Raw genomic sequence first — 13,241 nt, forward strand, 5'->3', positions numbered from 1 at the left:
TGTCATTTAGCAGATGCTTTTATCCAAAGCGACTATGCAAGTGCTATAACAAGTCTAGAAAACCCATAGAAAAGAATGGAGCAAGCTAGTGTTACAACTTTTTTGCTTTTATTAAGTATATAATATACAAAGAAAACCGATAGAATACAAAAAGAATAGAGAAGATAGTGTTAGTTTTTTTAGTTAGAAAACAAGCAGGTAGTAAATAAATAGTCTAAAAGGGAGTTTTTTTTTAAAGAATAGATTTAGAATAGAGAGTGCTAGAGTTAGTTAAATTAAACCATTTTAATGTCAACTTAAATATATGAACGTATCGTTCAAATGTTTATGGTTGGTAAGATTTTTTTTTTTTTTCATATTTTTGATAGTCTATGCTCACCAAGTCTTTTATCAAAAATATGGTAAACTTATGAAATTTTGCTACAATTTATAATACCCGTTTTCTATTTGAATATAGAAATGATGAATATAGAATATAGAAATGATGCTGAGTTTTCAGCATCATTACTACGGTCTTCAGTGTCGATCACGATCTTTACAGTCCTTCAGAAATCATTCTGATTTGCTGATTTGGTTTCTTATTTTGTGGAAACCACAATACATAGTTTTTTTCAGGATTCTTTGAATATAAGGTTTATTTGAAATGATTTTTTTATTACATTACAAATGTCTTGCCTGCTCATTCTGATCAATTTATTAATAAATCCTGAATGAAAGTAACAATTTCTTGATCTTAAACTTTTGAACAGTAGTGTGCATTACAACTGATCCGTTACATTTTTTTTTTACTTACAGAATAGCTGCAGTAATACAGTAAAAAACATATTTAGTGTAGCATTTTACATGATTAGTGCTTTTATTTTTATTAATAGTGACATTCTTTTCATCAACAGATCATCAGTAAAATAAGTTCCCAGGTGTGGAGGTTGAGCTCTAATTTATCTAATCTAATCTAATTTAATAAAAACCTGGCTGACTCATTAGTCATTGTTTTGTATTGTCAATTATTTACTCATCCAGATTTTTGGCGGAGGCTCAGCCTCCTTAGCCTCCTCGGAGAATACACCTCTTCACGCTTATCGAAGGATGATGTATCAGTATGACTGTGAGCTGTCGTATCTCATCACGCTTTGAGGAGTAGTAGCTGATGCATTGTGTGTGAGAGTGTGCACTGTGTGAGTGTTTATGTAGGATAAATTAGGTTGACCATCTGGATATTTTTGAGTGCCATGCCTTTGACCTCTGACAGCTGCTCGATTCACTTCCATAAATCATAAAACCTCCAACCTGTGCTCATCCTCTCCCTCTTGTTTCCTATGTTCTCCTTCCCTCTCATCCCACTGTGCTCCTGTCATTTGTTTGTCATACCTCATCCTGCTTTTTTCCTGGATTACACTATGTCCTTCATTTGTAGTTCACCTAAAAATAAATGTCGTCATTTACTTGAGTATCATTTATATACTACTATAGCTTTTGTTGTTTAAATTTTACATTTTGTAATATTTTTTTAATTTTCATGTTTTTATTAATTTTGTTGTGTGCTTTTGTCATGTCACCCTGGACCTTAGTTTTTTTTATTGTCTATAGACTATATAGTTTTTATTATATTTTAGTTTATTTTAGTACTTCAACTTAAACTAAACCAAAATGAGAAATGTTACCTTGACAAATAACTGAAATATTAAAAAATAATAATTCAGCTAATGTTTATTTTATTTCAAGTAATGTTGTTGTTTTTTTTTGTGGTTGTCAGTTTAGATTTACTCTCATTTCATTCAAAGCATGTCTCACTTTCTTCTATGGATACAAAAAAGGATAAATTGTGAAAAATGTTACGCAGATTGCTATTTTAAAGCGCTTCAAAATAGTTTCTCTTTTAAAAGGATACTTTGGCAGTAATATTTCAAATGTTGAGTGGGGTGTAGATTGGGACACTACTGCTGTAGATAAATGTAAATAAAGGCGAAAAGGCTAAGAAAAATGTACTTCAAAATCATGTTCATCCTGTCTTTTCTTGTCTTTAGTGATCCTGTTGCCATCGAGCCGCCCACTCCAGAGGACACCGCTGAAGAGGAGGAGGAGGAGCAGGAGGACGATGGAGATGAGGAGGACTACCACTATGTGTATGAAGATGAAGAGGATGACCGAGACAGTGAAGAAAAGGATGTAAAGAAAGACAAAGCTGCCATCCCGGAGAGCCAGGATGTTGATAAAACTCTGCAGGAAGTGGAAGGTGTGTATTGTGTAATGGTTGCTTCATTTATTTCCTTACTGCGACAGTGTGATTCATTGATGCATATTTCTGGTCCTGCACACTGTAGAGGTTACAATTATTGACTTTTATTTTTAGAAATTATATTAAAAAAAAATGCATTTCATTGTTTGGCATTGTCTATACATCCTATATAGCGCAACAGTCTAGAAATAAAAATCTCATTCACTTTTTCCATAGAGAAATATTTTCTTTTATCAGTATGTAAATACATTGACTTTAACAGAGTCGTATATTGTCTTAATCTTTCTTGCAGTGTGATTTTTAAACTTTTTTTTTTTATTATTATTATTTCTGCATGCTATAGCCAGAATTACATTACCCAGAATCCTGATAAAGATGAATGCACCAATCAAAGTCGCTGTTGCCATGGAAACAAAATTATGGTAGAGCTCAGCAGTGCTCACTAGCTATGAAGCATGTAATCAAATAATTTCCCCTACACTCTCAAACTTATGTATTTGTAGGTATCTGAATATTTTGCAGTGAAGTTAATTTGTTTTTATACTAAAGGCTCATTCACACCAAGAATGATAACTCTAATGACAACTGTAAGAGAATAGGGAGGTCCAAAGTATAACGATAACCGAGGAACGATATTGTTGGAATCACTTTCAGAACAATTTTTTCTAGCTGATCACTGATAAAAATGCATATAGCCAATCAGAATCCACCCAACTTTAACCACCCCGAGCATTTAACACAGCAAATGAAATTGGAGTATGGACGCTAATATAGTTATCGTTATAGTTGACTCTTCTAGTGATTCCTCAATGAACAATCTTGGTGCAAAGTCTATGGAGAAAGTAAATGGGAAAACTATTCCAGACCAAGGCCGCTGAAGTGTGCGGTCGCTGTTGCGCTCTATAGTTCAAGGGCATTACTGATTGCTGCCCCCGGTGGCTGGAGGCTCTAACTGCGCCTCCCCTCCTGTGTTAGCTGTGTGTTCTCTGGAGGCGGAGACCGGCCCCTGCCGCGCCTCTATGCCTCGTTGGCACTTCGACATGCAGCAGAGGAAGTGTGTGCGCTTCATCTATGGAGGCTGTGCCGGCAACCGCAACAATTTCGACTCCGAGGAGTACTGCATGGCCGTTTGTAAACGTTTGAGTAAGTCACATTCGTCACCAAGGACTCCGCCCCTTCTGCTCCACCCTGCTGCTCCTCCTTGCTTTCTCTCACAATGCTTATGCCATGTTAGCTTACCTAGATGTCAACTTTAAAACAGCTTTGCTTTAAAACACCGTGTGTTGCAACCTTGGAATATGTTAGTTATATAAGTTAGATTTTTATTTTTTTTGGATGAGATGGTCAAAGCAGTTACAAATGGACATTGTACATTCTATATTAATGTAACTTCCTGTGATGCCTTACAACTGTAAACACTTTTGTGGACTAATTAACTATTGTCGGCAGACAAATAGTTTTTCACCTTTTAAAATGGCTTATTGTTATTGGATTAACAGCGACATTTATTATTATAGGTATTATTAGTATTATTGTTTAATTTAATTACTCATTTAATCATAATAAAATTAACAAATTATTTTGAATTGCATATTTAGTAGTTAAATATATTATTTTATAATAATAAAAAATGTATTTAATGTAATAACTTATTAATACTACTAAGTCATGATAGTTGTTGTTATTAGTAACAGTATTAGTAATTTAGCATAAAAATCTTACATTTTACTAAAGAAAAAAAGTCACACAAATTCATGTATTGCTTTAATCTGATCTAATTCACTCTAATATGGATTAACAACAATATTTCTTATTATTAATAAATTAACTTGACTTATTATTTGCTAATAAAATAATTACATTATATTATTTTTATTTAATTACTTAATATCAATATGAATAAATGTTGAATTATTTCATGTAATTACTTATTATATTTAATAATTGTAGTAGTAGTGATTTATTAGTAGCAGTAATAATAATTTAGAGTGTCAGTATTTATCTAATTGTTCTTGCATTTTTCTAAAAGTCACGCAAGGCCATGTGTTTTTACCAATGTTAATGTGATGTTATTGCTTTAATCTTATCTAATTCAGGCTAATATGTTCTTATGTTATTTCTGCATGTGCAGTGTCCCATCCTTTGTTACTCAGTCTTTGCTTTCGCTTTGTGTGTCTTTCAGTTCTAATCTGCCAATGTTTTGATTTCATGTAGGAGTAGAAACCATCATCCTGTGTTCCTGTGGCGACATGAAATGATGGGTTCAATATATTATTTTTTTTATCATGTTAACCTTCATAATTCAAGGTTTCTCTTGTGCTCTTATCAGTCTAGATGCTGAAGACCGTTTGTTCTCAGCAATATGCATGTCTCATGTTGCCTTTTGTGCACAACCTTGTGGGTAATCATGTCGGTCTTGTCATCTGTATACTAAGGAAATCTGATTTGAGCTCATATCTTGATCATAGCGTGCATAACTGCGCAGTAACTCTTAAGATAAATGCTAAGGAAAGCGCTTCTGTCAGAAGAGAGCTATTCAGAGGACAGGATGAAAAGAATTGGAAATGAAGGACTGTCTGGTTCTCTCAGAATCAGGAGAATTACAAAGTCATCTCTTGAGTTGTAGCTCTCTGTGGGAAGCTTATTCTTCGCTTTGGTCTGATCTTAGTTGTCCTTTTTGTCGACTGCTCCTCCTTTGCTCCTCTGGACCTGTCTGTTGGTCTGTCTGTATATTTGTTTCTGTGTGTAAATGTCTTTAAGAGTCTCTTTAGCTCTGTTCCAAAAGATAGTGAGCTCCTTAAATGTCTGCCGGCTACCTAGAAGCCTCCTAACCGTCATCAGAGCCTCATAAGTGGCTAATTTGGAACACTTGGCTAATGGTCACTCATGCAGCATTCCTCGCTTTAACCGAGGGTGGGCACTAAAAAGTTTTTTTTGGTGCGATTTTTCTTGTCGGTGTTCTCCTATTGGTGGAGATTTCTCTGTAGAATCATGGGTAATGTAATTTTCCACCAGGAATTTCACCATCAAACAGGATTACTTGTGATGTAGTAATATGGTCAACAAAAGCTTATCCCCTCAATTAACAACCTCGTAGTTCTGTCTGAAACATTTTTATAAGTTATTGTTCAAAATCAATCCCTCTATGAAGTAAAAGAATGGGATTGTTGCACTCTATAGAGTTTAATGTTAACACGTTGCTAAGCTAACAGCTTGATACTACTGTAATAAGCTCAAAATACATTGTGCACAAAAACTGCAAGATAAAAAGTCCATTTTAAATGAAGTTAAGTATATATTTCAGTACTGAATAAATGCATTTAATTCACATTTCCCTCAACTCTTTTCACTAAGCTTGTCGCAGTGCATTAAAGGAAAAGTTGCCCAAAAATTAAAATTTTCATAATTTACCCTCATGTCATTTTAAACCTGAATGAGTTTCTTCGTTGAACGTAAAACAAGATATTTTGAAAAATGCTGGTAATCAAACAATTGATGGTCCCCATTAACTTGTATAGTATTTCTTTTCCTACCATTGAAGTCATTGGGGACCAACAAAATATCTTCAAAATATCATCTTTTGTGTTCAATGTAAGAGAGAAACTTATACAGGTTTGGAAAGACATGAGGGTGAGTAAATGATGACAATTTTCATTTTTGGGTGCATTATTCCTTTAAGGGATTGCATTTTCCAGAGACTGCCTTACATTTTGGTCAGAAAGTTACCTTGAAAGACAGCATAATTTGCTGCCTACCTAGTGTCAACAGCAGCCTACGTTTCTGCAGTTCTATGATTCCTAAAATTGCTTCTTATTTGGTGTTTGGGAGAGAGCTTGGATGTGCCACCTGTTTATAAACTTTCTCTTTACCCCCTCAGCCGTGCCGCCCACCCCTCAACCCACAGATGATGTGGATGTGTACTTTGAGACCCCAGCAGATGATAAAGAGCACAGCCGTTTCCAGAAGGCCAAGGAGCAACTTGAGATCAGACACCGCAACCGCATGGAGAGGGTGAGTGAGAGGTCACATTTACAGTTTGAAAATACACAGTAGTTGTCATGTGACATTATGGAGTTGTTTTCATGTGGCTAAGTGAGAATCCAGCCATTATTTGAGCCCCAAGTGATTTGTGTATGTTGTTCTTACCAGGTGAGGAAGGAGTGGGAAGAGGCTGAGAGCCAGGCCAGGAACCTACCCAAAGCTGAGAGACAGACACTGATCCAGGTAAACCTCAGCATCTATGCCAGAGGATATCTCATACAAGAGGTGACTGTTTATTTATGGGGTCTTCATTATTCTCACTGCAGCACTTCCAGGCTATGGTGGAGTCTTTAGAGGAGGAGGCAGCCAGCGAGAAACAGCAGCTGGTGGAGACTCATCTTGCCCGGGTGGAGGCCATGCTGAACGATCGCCGCCGTCTTGCCCTGGAGAACTACCTAGCCGCTCTGCAGGCTGATCCACCAAGGGTGAGATGACCCACAATGACCTAATACACCCCGTTTACAACTGAAATTAACATCCTTATTGGTGGTAAATATGGAAGTATATGTGTAGCTAAATTCAATTTGCAATGTAATGTGCAAAATGGCTATCTAAAATGGGAATGTATTTCTGTATTTAAATTTACATTTTCCCATTCATATGTGCAACATTTGGTGCAAAATGAAAATGTATTACCCAAATTGATTAGATATGTTTAACATGTCCAAGCAAAAACTGTAGCAAAATGATCATTTAAATGTTTTTCTTAAATGCATTTAGACTTAGGGGTAGGACGCTTGGGATTGCATTTTCATCGTGAGACCGCGGGATAATTGTAGCAAAATGCAATGAGAGTTTCAAAATGCTTTCTGAGCCAAAGGTGCAGCAAAAGGGTAGCAAAACGGTGATTTAAATCTTTTTATTTTTCTTAAATGCATTGACACTTACATATGACATTTCAATTGCATTTTCATTAAATACCCCGCGATGAATATAGTTTAAATCATTGTGGATTTGAAAATGCATTCCGATCCCCCTAGATGTCAATCATTACATCATGGCGGGGCTCGGCAACAGGACGCACGATTCACCATTAACCAAACGCTTTTCACCTGTCTGAACATCTCTCACCATTTACATGCGGATTGATGCACATAAGCAAACAGACAATGCTATTCTACACTTATTTACTACCTTACCTTGTATTTTGTTACTCGTTTATTTTTAAACCGTAAAATAGCGTGTGTAGGGCCGTGCGATTTGGGGAAAATATCAATTGCGATTGATTTGCGTTTTTTTTTTTTTTTTTTTTTAAATTTGCAAAGTCAAGCTTCAGCTCAATATTGTCAATAATGTGCAGGACAGTATGAGTATCGTTACCCTGCTGAAAAAAAACAAAACAATAGAAACCATCACAGAGATTCTTATAATTTCCATAAAAACCATTAAAAAAATTCCTTTTTGTTTTGGGCATTATTCAAGTAGGTATTACTGTTGTTCTATTGGTTGCCATCTGCTAGATTACATCAAAGACTATATAAAGAGATTTTGATTACATCCCACCAATAGAATGCATTATAGTTTACATTAAAACCAATACAATTCCCATTATAACCCTTAAATCCTTTACATTTTCTATTGTGTTTTGGGAGGGGTTTTAGTTTTTTTTTTTTTTTTCTTCTGCAGGGAAGATTATAATGGTATTACTACTTTTACAGAATTACTGAATTTCACAGGAAAGATTTTTTATTTTTTATAAATAAAGAACTGTATTTCTTTAGTAAATTACTAAAGTATTACATGTTACACGGGCTGATTTATTCATTTTTAAGTATTATGGGATTTTAAGAACAAGTGGGAAATGTGCTGAATGTTTAATTTCATCCAAGTGAAATTGGCAACTAGTTATTTACATTCGTTTTAAACGCCAGGCACGAGTGGACACAGGTTGCGCGCGTGCGTCAGGCCTCGTCCATGCGCTCGTGAGAGAATTGCGGAGCAGAACCGTATGGAAAGCCAAAGTGGTCATAAACGCCTGCTCGGGCGTCTGATTGCACACTGACACATGGAGAACGCGCGTCGGAAACGCGCGGTTTTGTGTATCAGTAAAACTTTTTTCCTTCACCATAATGACAGAACCGTTGTATCACGCTGACATTTTTGACAGACTTCATTAATCAAAATGAAATGAAAAACATGCTCATCTAGAAGTGTATTTGAGTCATTGAATGTATAAATACCATATTATATAATAGATTTATCATGTCATTGAACCACCAATTTCCCCTCAAAAGCTGATCACAAGTAGTCACATGAGATGCATGCTATTCCCAAGTGTGGATGTTATTGTGTCTCTGTTGACCACATGTGATCATATCACTTAAGATGCATGTAAAAACCAGCCCAGTGTTTACTTGGGGTGAGCAGCATCGACAGATCCCTTCCAGTATATAAATGAGCATGGATCATGTGCGGTCATGTGTGAAATGCATGCTCTGAGGAAGTAAAATAAATTTGAGAGATAAGTGATTCCTTGAAGGATTGTTCTCATGTCGTAATGACCAGATTACACTTCTCATACTTGAGTCTCTGATGAGCGATGGTTGTCTCTTCTCTCTGCTGTGTAATTTAATGGTGGCGGATTACTCGTCCCTCTATTACCCTGCTGAAAGCTCATAACAGGGACGGTGGCTTCGGTTACTTAAGATATTAATTTGAATTGGGCACCTATGTAATGTTTAATCCCCTGAAATGACTTGCACGAAGAGAACCAGAGCCGGACTCGCACAAGCAGGCGCGCTTTCAGCATCTCTGCTAATCCTCTTGTTATTTCTCTGTCCTGCGGATCTCGCGGCTCTTTGATCCTAGCGCTGATTCATGGATCAGCCAGCTCATAAGGAGATGTCCACCTGACTCACCCTGCCTTTTATTCTCTTTCCTTCGTGGTCAATTTATCTTTTTTCTCTGTCTCTGCAGCCCCACCGTATCCTGCAGGCTCTGAAGAGGTACGTGCGTGCCGAGAATAAGGATCGTCAGCACACCATCCGCCACTACCAGCACGTCCTGGCCGTGGACCCTGAGAAGGCCGCCCAGATGAAGTCCCAAGTCAGTGTCGCCCAATCTGCCTCCCATTCCTGCTAAATCCCATGTTTTCTAGTCTTTTCTCACCTTGCAGAATTTTGGCCCATTTATAACCGTTTTACTAGCCTTTTGGTACCTGCTTAATATTTAAAGACTTCAAATGACCCATTTGCAGGATGATTTCACAAGAAGGTCTTAAATACTGTGGCTGTTTGGCTAAGCAGTGGTGTTTGATAACAATCATTGTTGCTTTCTAATTGGTTCAGCTAGAGGCACAAGAATACACACTTCTCCTTTAATGGTGATTTCTGTGCGTATGTACGGTGTTCAGAAGTTGATAGGATTGTCCAGGAGAGCCATGAGCGAGTTAACATGACTGGATTCTCTTGATTTGCACCGCACTGCTCTTGTGTAACATCACACGTAGTGATTTGATTGGATATAACTTAAGTCTGAGCCAATGGTGTGGCTCTATAATTTGCATTCCAGACTGGCCAGCATAGATGTTTGTCATGGGAGACAGAACGTGGCACAGACCCAGAGGTGTGCACAGATCTGAGAATCATGGGAAACGAAACTCCCGTTCTGGGCCTGAATTTACGTAACATTCTTCAGGATAAAATTCGTAACTTTATTTTCTTAGTTTCTAACTTAAATTAAGTTATTTATCCTCTCTTTTTGTTCTCCACTGAATAAATAAATCATACAGGTTTGGATTGACATGAGGGTGAGTAAATGATGACAATTCATTTTTGGATGAACTATACCTTTATCAACTGTCATGTCTCATGTAGGTTTTATAAAAGCACTTTGTGTTATAGCAAAAAATAGCAGTCACACCAATGACTTGTGGGGCTGTGCTTTATATATAACCCTGTGTTTGAGAAATGGCAGTCCAGTCTATTTTGGCAATTGAGTAGAAGTCCAGGTATGACTGTCAGTCCAACATAAACGTACTTGCTTCCTAAAGCAACAGTGCGACAGCTAAATACAGTATCTGAGGTCCAGATGGGCACCTAGAAGGTCTACAAGGACATTTTAGAGCTATTTCCCCCTTCGTTTTCTTTAGATATATAGGCCCTTCATTGCCATCTGTTGCTGGTTTTTGAGCATTGCACACAAACGCTGTGACAACAAAGAACCAGGCGTGGTTACTCGTACACACTCACACATTTTGCAGCCCACAGTCACAACGTTTCTTCTTCTCACTGTTTACCTATTAAGATCACCACAAAGCTTTTGTGTTTTCTGAGTTACATTAATCCATACAACATTACACAACTGCTGACATGTTCCATCCTGCAGAATGGAGCCTTTTTATAAATATAATCTTGCGTAAGATATATTCTGTTTTTAAAAGTGTGTGTCTGGGTTTCCTAGGTGATGACCCATCTGCGGGTGATTGAGGAAAGGATGAACCAGAGCCTGTCTCTGCTCTATAAGGTGCCCTACGTCGCAGAGGAGATCCAGGATGAGATTGGTAAGTGTGGTGAACTGGATAAGATTTGGAAAATGGTGAAAATGGGCATTTTTGAAATCACATAAGCAAGAAACAAGAGAGAGAGATGATGATGCTTGGTATTTTTACTACTACTTCCTTTTGTCACATTATATTATTTGTCATGAACTTGAGTAACACGGTGAGTACTAGTGGCAGGTATTTTCCTCTGTTGCTAAAGACGTCAGTTTTACTCATGTTTTTGTCCGTAAATGCACAAGTGTCTGCTGCTGAAAATATACTGCTTCTATCTGCCACAGATCCACCACAAGAGATCATGAATATGAGATGTTTGCTTGCAAAACTCAAGTGGAGCTGTCCAGTTCTTTGGTTCTAGAAGTATTTTTCTCAAAAAAAGATGGTGTATTTAAATTCTTCTATAAGGGAATGAACTACAATCCCAGGAAACACTGCAAATGGTGTAATCAGATCAGAAATCTGATATCTAGAAATTGTCTAATTATCTTGGAGCTCACGTTGGGTCTTTTTTTTATGGAAAGCTTATACATTATTGTTAAAAATCACTTTCCATATGGAGAAAATGATTAAGAATCTGTGTCCCAGATTGCACACTATGCACTTTTATGACCATTTACTCAACCATGTAGTGTATTATTTATATAAGGTTATTTTGGCATTCATAAATGGAGCCTGATAGTACCTCCACCTTCGCTACGTAATTAAAGCTGTGACACTTGAGTTCAACATTCCACACCAAGTTATTTTCAGTTATTTAAGTGCATCTTCCGGGTATTTAAAGTGCAATTTTCTTTTTGGAATTTTCGGTGTGAACACCATCCACACTATTTGGACTACAAAACGTTATTGAATAGTGCATAAGTAAGCGATTTGGGACGCAACTTCTGTTTCTGTACAACCAAACTACGAGCAGTTCATGTTACTTAAATGGGTAGATTGTATGTAATCAATACTGATCCATTCCTGCAAGTTAGGTCAGATTGCCTTTAAATAAACTGAATCCCAAACGTCCCTTTTCAAGACATCTGATATTAAATTCTAAAGCTCCCTTGATTTATCACGGATAAAGCTGTAGAAAGACTTTTGGTCTGTTTTATGCATTCTTTTGTCCTGCTTTGAGCTTTTAGTCCCCTAAACAACTGCACGATCTCTCTGCATCTCAGATGCCAAGATAATTACACCTGTATGAAAAGCTTGGCTTCAGTAATTAGCTCTCACTCACTCACTCACTCACACACACACAAGTGTAATTTGGCTTCTCTTTTTAATGCTCGGCTTGAAAACATCTCACCGCAATCAAAGTAAATTAGTGTTCTGAAGTGTTTTTTTGTGCCGTGCTCTTTGTTTCAGGTGGAAACAGTCAAGCTGTTCCCAGAGACGCCCCTCTGCACTTATGTTTTTTATTTTTTTGCTCTTTTTCGTTCATGTTATGAGAGGAGCCATGGCATTGTGTATAGATGAGACTAGTGTGTGGGATTTGACAGAACTGGGTCAAGACTCCTCCAGATAACCACTAGTGTGTGAAGATGCATAGTTTTTAACCCAGACTCTCTGCAGAATTTTTTTGCAAGTTTAGAGAAGTAGAAAGGGTCATTTTAGCTTCACCGATGCCTGGAAGTGCCGCAGTACGGAACCTCGTAATGGATAATTGATTGCGTTTATGACTGCTTCGTGCCTCCTTTAATGGTTTTAGGAATAGATCCCTTCCTCCATCTCTTCTCTCCTGTGACTTGCTGTTTTTAGCCATGTTCCTCTCTGAATCTCCCAATTCAGATGAACTTCTGCAGGATCAAAAGGCAGATATGGACCACTTCCTGTCCTCCATCTCTGAATCGCAGCCTGATGTTACGGTGTCGTCTGAGGAGAGTGTGGAGGTTCCTGCCTTTGAAGGAAAGCCTTTCCGCCCCTTCCAGGTCAACTCTCTGGGCTCCCCCGCTGAACCCGAGGGTACGTTTCTTGTCTAAATTTACACAGGCAAAAACTTTAAGGCTCGCGGTTGTCTCTCAATATGGCACTGTTGCCGGGGCAGGTTTTGTATCAGTATCATGCCACTACTACCCCCTTCACTATTGAGAAAAAAACAGCTTAACCCTCTTAGCTGGCTCCTGAGCCTAAGTTTAGCCTGCACATCTGAAAAGTGTCCAAACCCCTTCTAAAACCAGAAAACGGACCAGTCTGAGAGACCAACTAAGATCAGCAAACCAGCTTAGACTGGTTGGTTGGACCCTGTAGCACTTAAAATGAAAAGCTAAGACCCTTTGGAAAAGTGAATATTGTATTTCCACTTCCTATTGAATATCATATTTCCAGTACTATAGTTTTATTACAGTTTGTAACGCTGAAAGCATTCTGTGAAGGTTTGATATGATTTTCTGTAGTAACTCGGAGAATATGCTTGTTTAGTACGATTAATGGTTAGATAAAGTAGCTATCAACACACTTAAAACACAAAGGCAGGCAAATGTT

General features: G+C 37.5%; 1 protein-coding gene across 7 annotated transcripts in view; it reads left to right on the forward strand.

Annotated features, from left to right (window-relative positions):
* Positions 1 to 13,241, forward strand: part of LOC306843281 (amyloid beta precursor like protein 2-like) — an 81,609-nt gene that overhangs the window by 55,622 nt on the left and 12,746 nt on the right. For 4 of the 7 annotated variants that reach the window (XM_079374658.1, XM_079374657.1, XM_079374659.1 and 1 more), the window contains exons 6-13: positions 2,025 to 2,233; positions 3,212 to 3,379; positions 6,114 to 6,247; positions 6,386 to 6,460; positions 6,544 to 6,702; positions 9,194 to 9,322; positions 10,679 to 10,778; positions 12,549 to 12,722. In XM_079374658.1, coding sequence (XP_079230784.1) covers positions 2,025 to 2,233; positions 3,212 to 3,379; positions 6,114 to 6,247; positions 6,386 to 6,460; positions 6,544 to 6,702; positions 9,194 to 9,322; positions 10,679 to 10,778; positions 12,549 to 12,722 — 1,148 coding nt within the window. The remainder of the gene's footprint in view (positions 1 to 2,024; positions 2,234 to 3,211; positions 3,380 to 6,113; positions 6,248 to 6,385; positions 6,461 to 6,543; positions 6,703 to 9,193; positions 9,323 to 10,678; positions 10,779 to 12,548; positions 12,723 to 13,241) is intronic. The other 3 variants (XM_079374663.1, XM_079374661.1, XM_079374662.1) reach the window with 1 other exon arrangement.

This window comes from Barbus barbus, assembly GCF_936440315.1.
Source record: "Barbus barbus genome assembly, chromosome: 23".
Lineage (NCBI taxonomy): Eukaryota > Metazoa > Chordata > Actinopteri > Cypriniformes > Cyprinidae > Barbus > Barbus barbus.